General features: G+C 37.5%; 1 protein-coding gene across 2 annotated transcripts in view; it reads left to right on the forward strand.

The window, feature by feature from the left end:
* Positions 1-17,803, forward strand: part of LOC128240691 (lysosomal-trafficking regulator-like) — a 74,834-nt gene that overhangs the window by 16,809 nt on the left and 40,222 nt on the right. For both annotated transcript variants that reach the window (XM_052957418.1, XM_052957417.1), the window contains exons 7-21: positions 225-2,827; positions 3,128-3,292; positions 5,355-5,496; positions 7,439-7,635; positions 8,619-8,691; positions 9,121-9,227; positions 9,717-9,930; positions 10,394-10,573; positions 11,525-11,663; positions 12,136-12,271; positions 13,722-13,905; positions 14,694-14,887; positions 16,186-16,428; positions 16,856-17,050; positions 17,350-17,631. In XM_052957418.1, the coding sequence (XP_052813378.1) occupies positions 225-2,827; positions 3,128-3,292; positions 5,355-5,496; positions 7,439-7,635; positions 8,619-8,691; positions 9,121-9,227; positions 9,717-9,930; positions 10,394-10,573; positions 11,525-11,663; positions 12,136-12,271; positions 13,722-13,905; positions 14,694-14,887; positions 16,186-16,428; positions 16,856-17,050; positions 17,350-17,631 (5,054 nt within the window). The remainder of the gene's footprint in view (positions 1-224; positions 2,828-3,127; positions 3,293-5,354; positions 5,497-7,438; positions 7,636-8,618; positions 8,692-9,120; positions 9,228-9,716; positions 9,931-10,393; positions 10,574-11,524; positions 11,664-12,135; positions 12,272-13,721; positions 13,906-14,693; positions 14,888-16,185; positions 16,429-16,855; positions 17,051-17,349; positions 17,632-17,803) is intronic.

The raw sequence follows: 17,803 nt of genomic DNA on the forward strand, positions 1-17,803 counted from the left end.
ATTGACTACTTTAACGGCATACCCGTCGATGACAATGATTTTCTTACTACAAGCCTTGTATAAAAAATCTACCATTCCTGTTTTGGGTAAAAAATTGTTTTGGGCCCAAACTTCAAGTACTTTGAAATGATAAAATCATTCTTGGTTCACATAACTGTATATTCAGCCTATTTTGTAAAGATATACAGTGTTAGGAATATAAAATTTATTGTTTGTTATTACAGATCTTTCTGAGCACACAAGTCTACCCCCCATTTCTGCCTGCTTTCAAAATGTTCTCAGTAATAACAGCTCCAAAAACAGTCAAACAGAAAACCAGTCTGTTCCAGCTGACAGGAAGTCCAGCCATTCAAGCCAAAGCACAGATAGGAACTCAATGGAAATATCTAGTGGAAAGAAAAGAATGTCAAAAAGGAAATTGCAAGAACAAGATAGTAAGGATGCAGATTATGAAACTGAGGAGGAAATTTCAGAAGAAAAGGAAGAGAAAGTCAGAAAATTGAGAAAAAAGTTTAGATATTGTCCTGTTTCGGGTTGCGCTGACAGACAGGCACAAAATCAGGTTGATTCAGACTCAGATGATGATGACATTGGAAATTTGTTAAAGATAATGAATATCGATGAGGAAAATGTAACAACGGGATTTCATCTCTGCTTGCTAATCCTTAGTATTTTACGTGAGCTTTGTGTTTGTGATTTGACCGAAAATGAAAATGGAAAGTTTATCTCCCCTAGTTCTTTGCCTGAATTGCTTCAGTGTCTAAATATAGTGGATGATATGGATGAAACAGAAGGACATGCTGAATGGGAGAAAGAGGCAAAATGTGTGTTGAAAATGCACTTGGTCAGGGTTGTCCTGTTGTGTTGTGGAATTGTGTCTAGTCATCAAAATGGCTTGAACATTCTGAAAGGTCACAGAGTAATTGAGCAAGTTTTCAACTCTGCACTGAGTATTGAATGCCTAAGAGACAATGCAGCATTAGAAAATGTTCTAAAGAATCACAGCAATGAAATGAAACTAATGTCCGACTGTTCACAAGGATTATTACTTTGCATGACTCTCATTTTCAATAACTTGCCATTTAACCCAAGTTTTACTAAGACCGCATTGTATCTGGTGGAAGAATATGATGATCAGAAAGGATTCCAGATGCTTGAGAAATGTGTTCTTTACAAGGATTGGTTGAATTCCCAGTCACATGACATATCACTGAAAGACAATTGGTTAGAAGAGGATCCAATTAAAGTTCTTGGCATGTTTTTGAGCACACTGAAGGTAGTTAGGGTAAATTATGTACATTCCATGAAATGTGTGAAAAGGAAGCATCAGAAATGTTCCTATTCCAAGTACTTTGACCATCACCATGATATACTTGGAGCAGCAACAGGCTCTCAGGTCAGTGACCTTGAACACTTGACCTTGACCTCTAGAAAACCTTCACTGTCATCCCAAACCAGCTTTCAGTCACAGTCAAGTCACCAAGTCATCTGTCTAGTCTCAAGTTGTACACAGTATCTTCTTGACCTTCTCATAAAGGTCAATGCCAAGGTCTCGCAGCTTGACATTTTGAGAACTGTTTATTCTTCAGGTATCTGTTGTTGTATGAGCCTTGAGTCAGTCATATCAGTGTTTGTTAAAGGGCTTGAGAAGTTTTCTCCTGCTGTGAGGACATACTGTGCAGATACAATGAATAGAATCATCCTGGAGCAATTCTCAGGCAAAGCCATGCTGATGTCTTGTGAAGGCCATCAGGTAATCTGTTCATTTTGTGAAGATTGCTCTTACCAAGAACACTTGGACAAACATAGGTCTAAGTACTTGTACAGGGAGACAGCTGCTTGTTTAGATAGAGCTCTTGACAGTGGGATAGATAGCAGTGATATAAACAGTGACATAAAGTTGTCAGCTCTGTACAAGATCTCAAAATGGAGACCCATTTCTAACCTGAAGTCTCTACTTTTCTCAGACAATGAAGCTTTAGCCACATCTGTTGCAAAACATCTTTTAGTGCTTGCAATTAAAGGAAATCCATTTTTGAAAGCCGAGTTGTTTTTTGGCCTGTATATTTTTGCAATGGAGGCTTCAGCAAAAAGGGAGACAACCCCTTCAGGAGACTCAGTAGGTCATGTACTATCTAGGTCAGTTCAGATTCATTGCCTATCTGCCTTGCCTTTTCTGCTGCAAGCCAACTGTGTGACAAAAGTGTTCTTGTCAAAGAAAGGAGTAAGGAAACTGTGTGAATTGCTGGAAGATGATGTTCTTAGAGCGCCTGTGCTGAGAATATTTGAAGCATTGGTCATTATTGATGAATACCAGTTTAGAGATTCACAGTTGGCTCTTCAGAGTGACTGCCCTTGTCCATACAAGGGTGGCAGAGTTATTGATGCCTTCATTTCTGAACTTTCCAAACTGTCCTTCAGTGACGCTGAAATGTATGTTGATGACAGTGAAACTCCTCTCAAAAGCAGAATTAGGAGAGATAGTGTGGTGCTGTCCAAATTTTCATTGGTCGTTTTAGTCGATTTATGGAGTACTTGTGCAAAACTGTGCCTCCATAGCAATGTGTTTGTGGCACAGTTTAAAAAGTCCCAAAGTCCTTCCAAAACAGAAGGTCTATTAATAGAAACACTAGACATCATCATGAGCCCGGATCTGATTGGTCAGCTGAAGTCACATGGTAGCATTGAAGCAGAGGATTCTGGGATGGAAGGGGACACAACTGGAGATGTTGAGAAAGACCAGCAGGCTAATTTCTCCATGAGAGTTGCCCTCCTTGAATCTCTGATGGCAGTCATTGGGGCTGTGGCAAGGACAAGGGAAGTTGATGTAAGTGGGGGAAGTATAAGTTTATCACAAGTTTGATGTTCATGTACATTGACATGTAGTTTGAATTGAAAGTGATATTAATAACTTTATCTGATATATCAGAATTATACATTTAAATTGTATAAAACATATGGTTAAAAAATCATATCGTTTTTAGGTAAAGAATTCTGATAGTTCATAATTATTTTTGTCCATGCAGTTTCTATAAAGTTACTTTCATATTTTATAGGACATTTATAACAGCCATTCATTGAAGTTTTATTCATATTTTAATAAAATGTTATGTTTTCCGACCTCCAGTATCCATACATGATGGTTTGGCACAAGGTTAAAGAACGATTCAGCCAACCACTGAGGTTACAGTCCACTAAATTGAAGACCATTTTAGATGCCTTTTTGACTGCCGCCATGCCACAGTACAAGCCTCTACTGGAATATTCCTTCAGCAAGAACATTGCTCTTGTGGTATGGATTTTATTGCCATAAAAAATAAATATCTTTGTGGGAAAAAAAATTATGTCCATATGACAGAATGTTTATTGAAAACATACGGCTCTGAATTTTTTTCTTCTATATCTATGAAATTACTGTATACATAATTTCCACTTTAAGATGCTTAAGTTTCATGATCATTATTGTTGCACACTTTGTTTAGTCCTCAATGAGATATCTTTATTGATAAACCTGTTTTAAATTCACTATTGATTACATTTACCTATTGACAAATTAAAAAAAAATCTGGTCTTTTTGGCATTACTTGCATTTTAATAAAAATATCATGAGGACATTTATTACATAAATTCAGCCTGTAACTTTACAGTTGAACCCCAGCACTCTTATTTAGCAATGTAAGATTTACGACTTAGATATCTTATTGAAATGGGGTGCAGATAAGAAAGTCAATTATTAAAAAATTGCAGCTAATCCATTCTGAGTTCATAATTTCGTGTAACAACATTTGTCTTTAAGAGGTAAAATGTCTAGTTTAAACACACTTAATTTATGATTGTGAAACAAGATATTACAACATTATATTTATCACTCTCACTCACATGATTTTACGTGAGCATGTGGTCTTGTTGTCACAAATTTATGCGAGAGTGTGGTCATGTGTTGTGGGGGAAACCGGAGTACCCTGAGGAAACCCATTTATCCGGCTTGGTGACCAGTAACCAAACTCACATAAACCCATGCAGGGAATCGAACCTCAGGGTTCCATAGGTGACAAGTGAATGCTCTAACCACTGTGCTAATCAGACAACCAGAGAATGCTTATACTTATGTTTAGAGGTTGTTAAAGGGGCTGTCTCACGTATGATAAAATAGCGAAAAAAAAGAAAATTGTCGAAAACTGACATAAACTTGGCATCGATGTGTACAATGCATTGAAACTTACTAACTGAAGTACCACATAGTTTACAAATTATTTAAGTTTAGCAGTTATTTCGTATTTTTCCATTAAAAAAGCTTACTGGGTATGTCTACCAGGTAGAATTCATTCCTTGCACGTGATTGGCTAGTCGGTGTTATCATGTGATATTAGCGAGGTAGATGTATAGCTTCATTATATCACCCTTTTGGAATAAGCCTTTGTAGCGCAGTGAGTGGGACGCTGGACTACAATTTTGGCGACACGGGTTCGAACCCGGTCTACGACACAATTTTTTTTTTACATTTTGGTACTTATTTACAATTTTGATATCAAAGCATAACACATTCTATGAGATAATTGTCCTGAGATTCTGTACAGAAAAAAACTTTTTTTGGTGCCAATTTTTTTGGTGCCAATCTGTGACACAGTCCCTTTAAGAGAACCTTATTCAACCCCACTAGCTGTTTGTAATGTAAAAGATATATATTTTCAAAGACAATTCATGTTTTTAAAGTTCAGGGTTAATCCTGAAATCAGGATTGAGAGCTTTTAACTCCAGGCTAGTGTACAGTTGTTATGATTTTTTTTTTGCTCTGATCGCAACAGGGGTCTCAGCCCCTTTACCCTGCTATAGGCATGAATTCTTCATACCCAAACAGACACCGAGCTAAATTTCAGATTGACAATTATCATCTTTTGAAACTCTGAACAATGAACAATTATTGTGTGCTATAAATGCACCAGTTCTTTTTATTTTACTTCCTTGCTTTCTGTTTTTCATTCATATACTAGTATTTATGAAAAAACGTTCGTTTTACCCCTTTGATTTAAATGTGGTTTGAAAAAATGGTAGGTTATCTGGAGCACACGCATGCATTGAAATACAGACCAGTCCATGAATTTTGGTCTGAATGGGACTAGTTAACTGAGTGTATGCAGTTCTTACAAGTGTTAGTGATTTACTTATTAGCATCAAGTGTTAGTGATTTACTTATTAGCATGGTTAGATTTCAGTTTAGGGGTACTCATATGTATGTTGTTTAAAGCAATGTTTGTGTGTGGATAAAAAATGGTGTGAGGACAACATACATCCCCAAAAGACATGTTGGAATTTGCACAGAAATTGCTGGTGATATACAATTTCTTTATTCCCAGTATACCGGTGATGACGACATCTATGATGAAGACGAGGTTCGACACCTGCTTCAGTCCGGCAGTGATGAAGACGCCAGTGTACAGACAGATCTTGGATATGACGCTGACAGTGAGGATACACATGTGGGTGACAGTGAAAAAGGTTGGTGTAGTTTTATTTTGCCTGTATCAAATGGCAGAAATATAGGGATAATGCTGCCTAGTGTTGTTGTGCCTCATCGTTCACATAAATGCCATATCCCTGGCGGGGGGGGGGGGGGGGGGGAATCCCCTGGAATTTCGACCCATCCCCTGGTTCCCCGCCGAGGGATTCATATCCTCTGGAATGTAAAATTTTGTAGGATTTTTTTTTTTTCAAAACTTGCTTAAGGTTGACAATGGAAAGCATCAATAATATTATGAGTGTGAAATTCCATGAAGGACCATGATGACTAAGTCCAAAAATTATTGTAATTTGAGTGTATTTTTGTATTTATTCTTATATTATAAATGCAGATATTGCGCAAATTTTCGTCACGTAAAAATCCCCTGGTGTAATATCAAAATCCCCTGGAATTCAGACCAAAATCCCCTGGGAAGCCTCTCAGAAATATGGCATGTATGTGTTCATGGCCGCATCGTCCGGGCATCATCTGTGGCATCAAATTTTAATGTCTTCTCTCTTACTTAAGCATTTGCTATCCAATCTTCACCAAACTTAGTTACAATGTTTGTTGGCATATTTACTCCAGAGTTATGGCCCTCGAACTGTCAAAATTTGACTACATTCACTTCTCTTTATTACGCATTTTGTATTTAATCTTTAACAAACATGGTTACTATTCAATCTTTAACAAACTTGTGAACAATGTAAATGGGCAGGTTATATTGACTCTGTTGGATCGGAAACAAGATAGCATTAATAATGATGGAGTTATGGTTATTGATACGACAATACAGCCCTGTAAGTAGTTCCCATCATATTAAAATTGCTGAATTCCAGTTATATATATTTACTTCCTAGAGAAGTGTCCACATGATGATCAGCTAGCCCTTGTTAATACCCACTTATTTAACTTTAGTGTAAAAAGGCATATCTTTTTGCTATGGATAGAGGAGTAAAATGCAATTCTATGAAGGATAGGGTTAATATTTATTTTTTTCAGATTTGAATTTCAAAAGTCCCATCTAATTAAAATATTTATCCCTGTTCTCTTGTCCTCTTAGGTTTGCCTGAGACATATGGGCCAATATATAATATACAGTCAAAACTTGATGGCTCGATATTCTAGGGACCGGCCAAAATACTTTGAGTCTCGAGAATATCGAGCCAAGCGAATTGCTTACAGAATGTTTGTTTTTTTTTATTTGTTACATAAAGTCTTATTTACCTCGTTTGTTATTGGCTACGCTATTTCCGCAAGAGAAGAGAGGAGTATTTATTGGACATAGTTACACATCGTATAGTTCGTAACATGACTTATTCCAAACTTAGAAAATATTAGTTGATTTTTTTATTTATTATAAAAAATACATTTATGCGAAAACAACTAACAATCAATTGTAAACAGTGGGTAACACAAACATAGCTTATAAGTTATATCAAAATGCATAGAAATTTATAGATGGATAACAATTAGAGACAGAACTTAAAGTGATGGCATGTTTATTCAAACTGTTAAACCATTTTAATTTGATAATAATTATAATACCAGTCAAGCAATTTTAATCGATTGGCGCTTTATGCTAAATGAAGCCAAGCAAACAAATCAACATGTGAGATTCTTAACTGAACCCGCAAAAAATGACATTGACCAAAGCAAACAAAACAAAGTGTGAAATTCTTGTTTGGAACTGCGAAAACGACTTCGAGCATGGAGAAATATCGACCCTCAAGATATTGAGCCATCCGATTGAATTTTATATGAACAAAGAGTAAATAAAAATTGGTCCTTTTAATCTGGTTCGAGCCAACAATGATATCGAGCCATGAGATATCGAGCCAACGAGTTTCGACTGTATTAGTAAAATGTTGTTTTGAGCAGAGTGAGTAAATCAGTTTACTTTAATTCAGTTTTGGTTATTTTTTCACTCCTTGCCTTCAGAGCGGCGCTTACAGTGCCTGGCAAGATGTGGAGGCCAACAGCGAATGTATTTCCCGGGCAACATGAGCATGCTGACAGACTGCCTATTGCTGCTACACAGGGGGTGTGACTGGGAGGGCGTGGTCTCCTCAGTGTTGAACAGGCTCCTACAGTGTGTTCAGATGGACTCACAGCTGGCAAAGACACTGTGTCAACAGGTAGGCGGCATGACATTGAGAAACATAACAACGATCTGTACAAGGATGTATAGACCTTTTTAACATTGAAGAGACTAAGTCTTCCTTAGTGTTAAAAAGGTTCCTACATCCTCAACAGTTGGAACCACACCTGGCAAAGACACAGTGACAACAGGTAGGATGAAGGGGATGCAGTTTGGTCTCACTGGGGTGGGGCTAGGAGGTTGAGGTCACCTAAGTTAATCACATGTTTCTACAGTGTGGTTTGATAGATTCACAGCTGGCAAACAGGTAGGGGATAGGGGATTGAGGTTCGACACATCAGGGTAGGTGGCTACACAGGGGATGTGACTGGGAGGGTGTGGTTACCTCAGTAAAACACAGGCTTCTGCAGTGTATACAGATGGAATCATGCACAGCTGGCAAAGACACATTGTCAACAGGTAGGGCAGCAGGCGATGGAGTTTGGTCACTCACAGGGTTTGATTAGGACCGTGCGTTCACCTCAGTAAACACAGGCTTCTAGGGTTTGCATAGATAAATTCACAGCTGGTAAAGGCAGTGTATCGACAGGTAGGGAGAGTGAAGTCACCTCAATGCTACACTGCCTTCTACAATGTGAGACAGGGACTTGGGATAGGAAAAACAGTTAATTTGTAAAGTATATCTGTAAAATTGTACCTATTTTATTACAATGGCAGTCAGTGTCACATGTTGACTGCATAAGACTTCTCTAAGTTGTGTAAGAGTTCTGATGCTTTACTAGTTCTTACTGCTGGACATGTTGCATATTGGCAAACATTTCATGTACAATAATGTGACTGTGTTTCTAAAAATTTTGACATATGAAATTTTGTGTTTACTTCATTGCAGATTTGTGTTTACTTATTGCAGATTTGTGTTTACTTCATTGCAGATTTGTGTTTACTTCATTGCAGATTTGTGTTTACTTCATTGCAGATTTGTGTTTACTTCATTGCAGATTTGTGTTTACTTCATTGCAGAATGTTTTGTCAGCCATTCTTGCTCCGGACGGGTTTTGGAACTGTCTGCTGAGCTCAGATACTGAAGCCTCATGTAAGAATTTTAAGTTAAACTTTCTATTTGTGTTTAACGTTAATATTAGATGAAATCTCTCTCCTCTGCAACACAGTTTTTGCAAAAACAGCCCCCCCCCCCCATTTTTTAAAAGACAGACAAATCTGCTTTTCCCACCCACCCCACTCTGCAGACAGACAAATCTTAATGAAATTAATAAAAACAGCGGTTTTTGCATATAGAAAACATTAATTTTGAAATGATAAAAAAAATGAATTTTATATAACTTATGAAGTGTATGTACCATTGTTAATGGAAAGAAAAGTGTGATGTCATACAAGACAGATTTTAGTTGTCTGCCTATGCTACAATTAATGGGGGGAGGGGGGGATATTTTGTCTGTCTTCCATGACACATTATAGGCCCATGGTGGTCCATTAACTCAACTGATATATTCTCTGTTTGCAGTGCAAGAAGTTCTATTGGCTCTTATTGAACAGCTAGGTCAACATAACCTTGAGTCACATGACCTTCAGAGGATCCTGCAGCTTTTCCAACATTCAGACTTACCCATGGTGAGAAATGTTTAGAACTTTTTAAAGTCATATTGGCCGTTATTAGGTCAATATAATCTAGAGTCAAACAACCGTAAGAGGATTCTATAGCACTTTCAGCATTCAAACTTACCCATGGTGAGAAATATTTAGAATCTGAAGTTATAGTTTCCTTAATTGAACAGCTATAACCAAAAGTCGCATGATCTGTAGAGGAATCTACGACTCTTAACATTTAGACTTACCAATGATGAGAATTTTAAACATTGAACTTGTATTATTAGATATTAAATCAATACAGTAAGGCCAGTTTGTGTGGACCAGAAAAATCAATACTGACTTATCTAATAGACCACATTAGTCTATCCATAGTGCACTTCTAGTGAACTAATAGTGCACTAGAATGGACAAGGGTGTCAAGTTTGATCTTATACACAAGTGTATCATACTAACCAATGTTTGTATTAAATCCACAATCTACTTACAGCCTTAGAATTCAACACATTTCAGGAGAAGCTTCTCCCAATATTCCTGACAATTGTCCAGAAGGCTGAAGTAAAGTCCCAGCACTCCGTCACCTTTCCTGCACGTGCACAAGCCACCAAGAAAGACCCACATGAGGACTTGTTGGAGAGTGGTGCGCAGGAAGCCATCATGCTCAGCCCGCTCATTAAAACCATGAAAAATGTCTTTCTGATTGCCACTCCTCATGCTGATGGTGCAGGTATGTATCGAGGTCACTATGATACCAACTTTAATTATTGTGTTATTAAATATAAAAGCATGTCATTCCAGTATATAAAACACTATTTGACAGAAAGATTCTTTTACCGATGTTAATTAAACGAAAGAAAAGCATTATTGGGATAAAAAAAATAGGACTGAAAGCTTTAACTTCATACCATTGTATAGTTGAAAAAATTGTATATTTGCACGGATGTATGCATTAACACGGTAGGAAGTACCTTGAAACGAATAGAAATGACTTTGAAAACAATTTCAAAATAACCCTGTTCTGGGCATCAATCCCTCATACTCAAACAGACCTCCGACTATTTTCCAGGATTGACAATTATTGTCTGTTAGAACGCCTGTAAATTACATTCCCTATAAGGAATATAATACCATGAACATTATTATAAAATACCATGAACATTTTGAATGTATTTGTTTAACAATATTTTCAGGGGAAGTAAGCAGTTTGGAGCAGGAGGTGTGGTCACAATGTGCGATCAAGTGTAACCTGCATGAGTCCCTGTCCTGGCCACCATTTCAGACAGGCTTCACTCTGGCCCTGTGGCTGTGTATGGACAATAAGGGCTACACTCACTGTGGACCCAGGGTCCCTCTGTATGACCTTGACATTGGTGAGTGATGCTTGCATATTGTGGCCCCTACACTCTGGCCATGTGGCTGTGTGTGGACAATAAGGGCTACACTCACTGTGGGCTCAGGGTCCCTCTGTATGACCTTGACTTTTGTAAGGGAGTTTTGTTGTTCATATTGTGGCCCCTTCACTCTGGCCCTGTGGCTGTGTGGCCAATAAGGGCTACATACACTGTTTAACCAAGGGTCAAGGTTCTTTCCATATCACCTTGACATTGGCAAATGCGTTTATATGGCTCATTGAAGAGCTAGCATGTTAGTTTTTCTGTCCATCCTAGGGTACTCAATTGAAGGATTTTGAAAAATTGTTTGCATATGTTATTTTTATATTTAATTATGATTTTTTAGAGATACACATTTTAGAGTTTTAATTTCAGTTCAATATCACGTTCGAAGTTTGGCTGATCATTGAGACATTTTGTTTGATTTTCAATAAGTGAATGAACCTTGAATTCTGAATATTTAAATTAAACAGGTTTTAATCAACTGGTCTTGGAGCCGGTCATGTTTATGTTTGTAAAATACTACCCATTGCTGAATAAAAAACTATTTACATCAGTATGAAGTAGAAAAAATACCATTATTTTGTTTTTGTCAGAAAAATATATCTTGGGGCAATGAAGGAGAGGAGTCTATTGATCATGTTCCATCATGTCCTCGAAAATGTTTCTCAGCATGGGGAGTTGTGCACATGCTATTTCATTACATTTAACTTTGTCTGGTCCTTGATTTATTAATAAAGTATTGCACCTTTATTCATGAAACTTCATCGAAATGTTGGTCGGCATAGGAACTTGTACACCTGCTGTTGGTGTGATATTTCACTCAGGGGGGTATTCATCACTTATGTGATAGCTCTAGTAAGTTCAATTCCTATGCTCAAGAGCGTTATCATTTAGGAACAGAAATTAATAATTAAATTAATTTTATAGGAGGCCTGAAGATGTGTGGTTCTGAGGTGAAGGTGAGTTCAGAGCACATGAGTGGGTGTGTACATGTCATCTCCATGGGAACCAGAGAAAAACTGCTTGAGATTTGGACAGAAACATTCTCAGGCTCTCTCATATTCAGGTTTGTTTTAAGTTGATAATGGGCCATAGAGGATAATTGTTTGTTTCAGTGTGAGCATTAAAGTTATATTTCACTAGAGGCGTCCCAACAGTTTTGCTGATAGCAAAATATTTACCTTTGGTGTTCAAGAGGTGAAATTCATTGCAATCTTAGAAACAACTTTGTTTTTTATGCCTCAAAATTACATTAAATGACAGTTGATTGATTTTTTAAAAAGCGAATATTAGGTATTTTTGAATTGACATCGTTGGAAATTTTACCCAAGCTCTGTACATATTGAGATTTGATTTTGGACGCGAAACAAAAATTTCAAAACAGCAAAAAATGTATCAGGTTTATATTTTCACTGTTTTAAACAAAAGGAATTGCTTAGTAATGGTTATTGAAATTTTCCAAAAAAAGCTTTCAGAATAATACTGCTTGTCTTGAAGAAAGTTGATGACAAATTTAAAATGTTTCGTTAATTTTTTAGACTAACAAGTGAGTGCAGCGATATGGGGCTAGTTGTGAAAGAATCCAAGTTGTCTGGAGTGATCTCCCCTGGAAAATGGCAGCACGTGGTCATCAGCTACATAGAAGAGTTGGATGGGTCCACTCTCACTGGAAAGGTAAGATGGGTGGTAACATGATCCACACATGAAAAATGAAGAGTCCATTTCCCATTCTGGTCATCAGTTACAAATAGTAGTTGAATGGAATGATATAATTGTGTGATAAGGTTAGTGAGTTCCCTTTGAATATGAGAAAATAAGTATCTTCCATGGCTGAGAGTGTAAGATAAGTTCATCCCGACTCGAGCGTAGGGTATTATGCGGAAACGAGTTTAACCATGTTTTCGCAAAACACCCTGCGGTAGGGTTGGGATGAACCTATCTTACACGAGCGGCTATGGTAGATATTTTTTCTCCCACCTCAGTTAAACAAAATTAAGTAAAAATGTATTTTCTGCTGGAACTCTTTTGTGCTTAGTGAAAATAATTGCATATGGATATGCGATAATTCATGGTTGTCATGGATATGCATGCAGTGATTCAGATTATGTTAATAGTCAAATCGGTCTTTAAATAGTTCTAAGGAGAGTGAAGAATTAACACCCTGCGTGAGGGTCAGGATGAACCTATCTTACAAGAGTGGCTATGGTAGATGTTTTTTCCCCCACGTCAGTTAAACAAAATAAAGTAAAAATGTATATTTTTGGTGGAACTCTTTTGTGCGTAGTGAAAATAATGCGTATGGATATTTGATAACTCGTGGTTGTCATGGATATGCGCGCATTGATTCAGATTATGTTAATAGTCAAAGCAGTCTTTAAATAGTACTGATGAGGGTGGAGCTTTATTTCATGAAAGGTGCGTGCAAACTTTTTGATGGTGACATTTGAAGCGAGAAATAGTTAATAAGCATTCTAAATATTGCCACAAGACAAGGTTTCTATGGTGCTACAGACGACTGTCTTCAACAAGGGAGGTAACTTCAATGTGATGACCATAAAAAAGGAGTTCCATACGGGCATTTTATCTTCGCCCGTGGACAAGATAAGAATTTCTAGCATGGTTAAATTATTGGATCTACTTATCTGAGGTAGGAGAAAAGAATTTCTAGCATGGTTAAATTATTGGATCTACTAATCTGAGGTGGGAGAAAGGCTTTTCTTTATAGACATTTCTTTTTGCAGAAGAAAATGAGTTTCTTATCTTGCCTCATATTGCAAATCCAGCCCTCTCTTTTACTAATGAAAATCCAAAGACTGACCAGATGTTTTGAAACATTTACTATATCTTAGTTCAAACATTTGACATATATTAATGAAAATTTATTGTTAAGTTGTTGCTGTTTTTTCTCTTAAAATTTCGGTTTTGCAATGGCATTTTAAAAGCATTTTTCTGCTTAAAAACTAAATTTCAAAAATACATCATTTCATATAGTTTCCAGTTCAAGATCTGTAATTGAATTTTCGCTCCAAATTTCATTGAAAATATTGAATAGTAAAGAAAAATATAGATATACCTTGGTTCTACACTATGTGTGACACACAAATGTGATTGATATACATTTAAGGTGAATATGGTGCTAGATGGATGGCAGAGCCACAGTTTCATCCTAGATCACCCATTTGCTGCTATCCGATCCCGGCACAAGTCAAGACAGTTACCCCCCTTCCTGCTGCTGGGCCACACAGTTCCTGACCCTCTTACTGCCGGGCTGGGCAACTGGAATCTTGGACAACTCCTGCTCTTCAAAGGTAGGTTATGATGGATTTATGCAGAAGATCCAATCCTTTAAATGGGTCTGTTATCTTCACTCCTTTAAATGTGTCTGTTATCTCCACTCCTTTACATGCGTCTGTTATCTCCACTCCTTTACATGCATCTGTTATCTCCACTACTTTACATGTGCCTGTTATCTCCACTCCTTTTTATGCACCTGTTATCTTCACTCCTTTTCATGCATCTGTTATCTCCACTTCTTTACATGTGCCTGTTATCTTCACTACTTTTCATGCACCTGTTATCTCCACTCCTTTACATGCGTCTGTTATCTCCACTACTTTACATGTGCCTGTTATCTTCACTCCTTTTCATGCACCTGTTATCTTCACTCCATTAAATGGGTCTGTTGTCTCCATTACATTAAATGGGCCATAGAGTTTCTGACTTCTAGTTTTTAATTCTAAACTGAACAAAGGTAGGTACTATTTCGAGGGAAGTTACATAAGTATGTGAACATGTCTCTCTTTGTTTTACTAGTTAGAATTTATCTTTTACCACTATTTTTAACAAGTTATTACAACATTATATTAATCTCTCTTGTTGGCACAATTTTATTGGAGTGTTTTAGTTGTGGGGGAAACCGGAGAACCTGGAGGAAACCAACCTGTACAGCATGGTGACCACAAACCATACTCGTATAGGCCCAGGCGAGGAAGTTAAACCTGGATGCCTTTGTGAGACGCAGTGTGCTACCCAAACACCTCTGTTTTAGGCCACACAATTCTTACCAACCAATTACAAGAACACTTCTGTGTTACAGGATCTGATGTGAGCAAGGAGCTATGTTTCCACCTGTACACACTGGGCCCCAATATCCAGTCTATTCTAAAGTGTGATATGAACCAGGACGATGCCTTGTTCTCCCCATACCTCACCAAGAACGTGGTTGTCCACTCCGGTATACAGGTGGACACCTTGGTGGGACACAGGTCACACAGTCTTAATAAACTCAGGGTAAGGCCTCAGTGATATTCTTGGTGTTTATCTCTCATTTTCTCTTAAATGGAATTGTGGGTAAGGAAGAGATCTATTTAGTTTACATTTATTCCCAATGTTTTCCTGGCTTTGAAATATAATATTTAATTGGTTTCCATGTACATGTAACAGTGATTGTTTTTCGTAAACTTATAGTTATCATAGATATGTAAAGGCTTTAAATGGTTTTTCTGTGTTTGTTATTAGGGGACTAGACACCAGATATCATTGCAAGAATTAAAGAAAATTGTCAAAAACTTACATAATATTGATATCGTTGTGTTCAATGCCTTTAATATTACTAACTGATGTATCACTTCCCTTACCATACATGTATCTTTTGAAGTTTTTACATATTTTTCCATTTGAAATTTACTGGGGTTGTCTACCACGTAAATCAGAGTCAATTTAAAAATAGCGTCCGTTCATGTATCTGTACTAATCAATTAGTTGACATTCACATGCTAAATATACCCATTATAAACTAGAAAACCAGTGCTAATTATCCCCCGCCTATGAAATAGGGAGGGGGATATTGAAATGGCGTTGTCCGTCCGTCCTTCCATCCATCCGTCCTTCCTTCCTTCCGTCCGTCCGTCCGTCACCTGCGTTTTCTCAGTAACTAGCCGGTAGCCGGTAGAATTTCATGAAACTTAAAATAAATATGAACCACTATACTGGAATGATGCCCGTCCAAAAAAAAATTTGATTGGTCAATTGTCCTTTGAGTTATTGTCCTTGATTTTTTGAAAAATGCACATTCACAGCCATTTCTCAGTCACTAGCTGGCAGAATTTCATGAAACTTAAAATAAATATGAATTACTATACTGGGATGATGCCTGTTCATTTTTTTTTTGGATTGGTCAATTGCACTTGGAGTTATTGCCCTTGATTTTTTAAAAACTCTCATTTACAGCCATTTCTCAGTAACTAGTTGGTAGAAATTCTTGAAACTTGAAATAAATATGAACCAACATACTGCGATGATGCCTGTAAGCACAAACAAGCCATCAAGCACAAACAAGCCATCGTTGGCGGGGGATATCTTTTCACTGAAAATGCTTGTTTTAAATGGGTTAACTCAGCTGAAACAGCGACAAAATATTCTTTTAATCTATAAAATGATGTATATTTAGCCGCCTCATACTAGTTTGAATGACAATTCTATGCTTGTTTTGTGGTAATATGTATTGGCAGACTTTGGGACCATCTTGTGTCTTGCTTCATTAATGGTAGGCAGTACTATATGCATGTCCATATTGTTAATGTTTCCAGCAAGCGCTTCTGTACTCATATGACCCAAGAAAAAGTACAGGAATGGCGGAATACCAGGTGATGCAGAAACCCACACAGTTGCCTAGCAACAGTCTCTATGCACCAGATGACCTCTTGACCCAGCAGGCCAAGGTCATAACCCCAGTGTGTCAAGGTCATCTCAGTAACAACAGCTGCACTGACCTTGAAAAGGCAATAGAGGGATCTGGTGGCATGGCAGCCATCTTATTCCTTGTAGCAAAGGTAATTATTGTGCTACAGTGGTCAAATTTTGAAAAGAAGGGTTGACTTTTCATGAGACGTATGATATCTGATTAATAATATATATTATGCGTTTCTGGATTCGGAAATAAGTCCTACCCCAGGTTGTGATGAAGCAATTTTGAGACTTTGCCATGTATCAGTCATGCCCAGCATGCCTGAGGGTTGGACATTTGTTATCCTAACTGGAAACATATGATTGATTTCTTTTCTTGCATACATTAAAGTTTCCATTTGTGTGAAAGTACATGTAAAAAATTACAGTTCATCGAATAGTTTGGCTATTGGAAATTTGAGCATTGCCAAATTCAAATGATATTTGTCTTTTACACTGTAATGTTTTCCAATGTAACAACAAGCTTGAAATGCAGATGTTCATGTTCACAACTTTGTTTTGTCTTGAATTCAGGTGTTTGAGAGATGCCCAGAGTCCATGCCATTTGATGAAGCACAACAGGTGCAGTCATTGGCCCTGAAGGTCTTACTGACCACTGTCCACCACTCATCCAGGCTCCAGGGCCGGTATACCAGTATCGGGGGGCATGAACTGTTGGTGAAGATTCTCACCAGCTCTCGCAGTGTGCCTGGCGTCCAAACACTGAAGGTTTGTTAATGGTCTTTGATACTGCGTTCAGTTATGCCTGATGAAAAAGAAGGGGTATTTGGCACATTGCAAATGGGGGGTTATTATCTTTAACCATATCTCACTGCAGTTAGGAATATTTGAGAAATAAATGTAGTTTATCCGTATGAAGAAATTTCAAGGTAGATATATTGACTGATCTGTTTTGGGTTAGGTAAAATGTCCCGACTTTTTTGTCATTTTACCACATGAACCATGAGAAAACTCACAGCAAAAATTAAATTAATACTTTTGAGACATGAAAGATTTTGACCATTCAGGTCCTGATGGATGCAGCGACCACTGAGTCTATCTTCAAGTGTCAACCAAACTCCACGCAACTTGCCCTGAAGCACAAAACAGACACTGTAATACGTGACATCTCAATCATTGAGCACCTTGTGCTGGACTGGCACATCTGGGAGAGGTGTCTACCAGGCGTGATTGAGCTGCTGTTTGCTGGCATAGCAATGCTGGTGGTAGAGGAACACCCCTACCATGCCTATAACATCAAACAGTACCATGCTATCAATATTGTGGGAAAGATATTTAAGATTTACCAGGTTTGTTTGCTATTGATTGTGTGATGTATGTTTTAAAAATAATGAATAGAAAAGCATTTAACAGCAAAATGTTTGCTATCTTGTAGAAATTGGGGCATCAAACATGTTATTTTCAAAAAAAATTATCAACATTTGATGTTTACATGATTTATGGCTTAATTTAAGCCCTTGC

This window comes from Mya arenaria, chromosome 7 (genome assembly GCF_026914265.1).
Source record: "Mya arenaria isolate MELC-2E11 chromosome 7, ASM2691426v1".
Lineage (NCBI taxonomy): Eukaryota > Metazoa > Mollusca > Bivalvia > Myida > Myidae > Mya > Mya arenaria.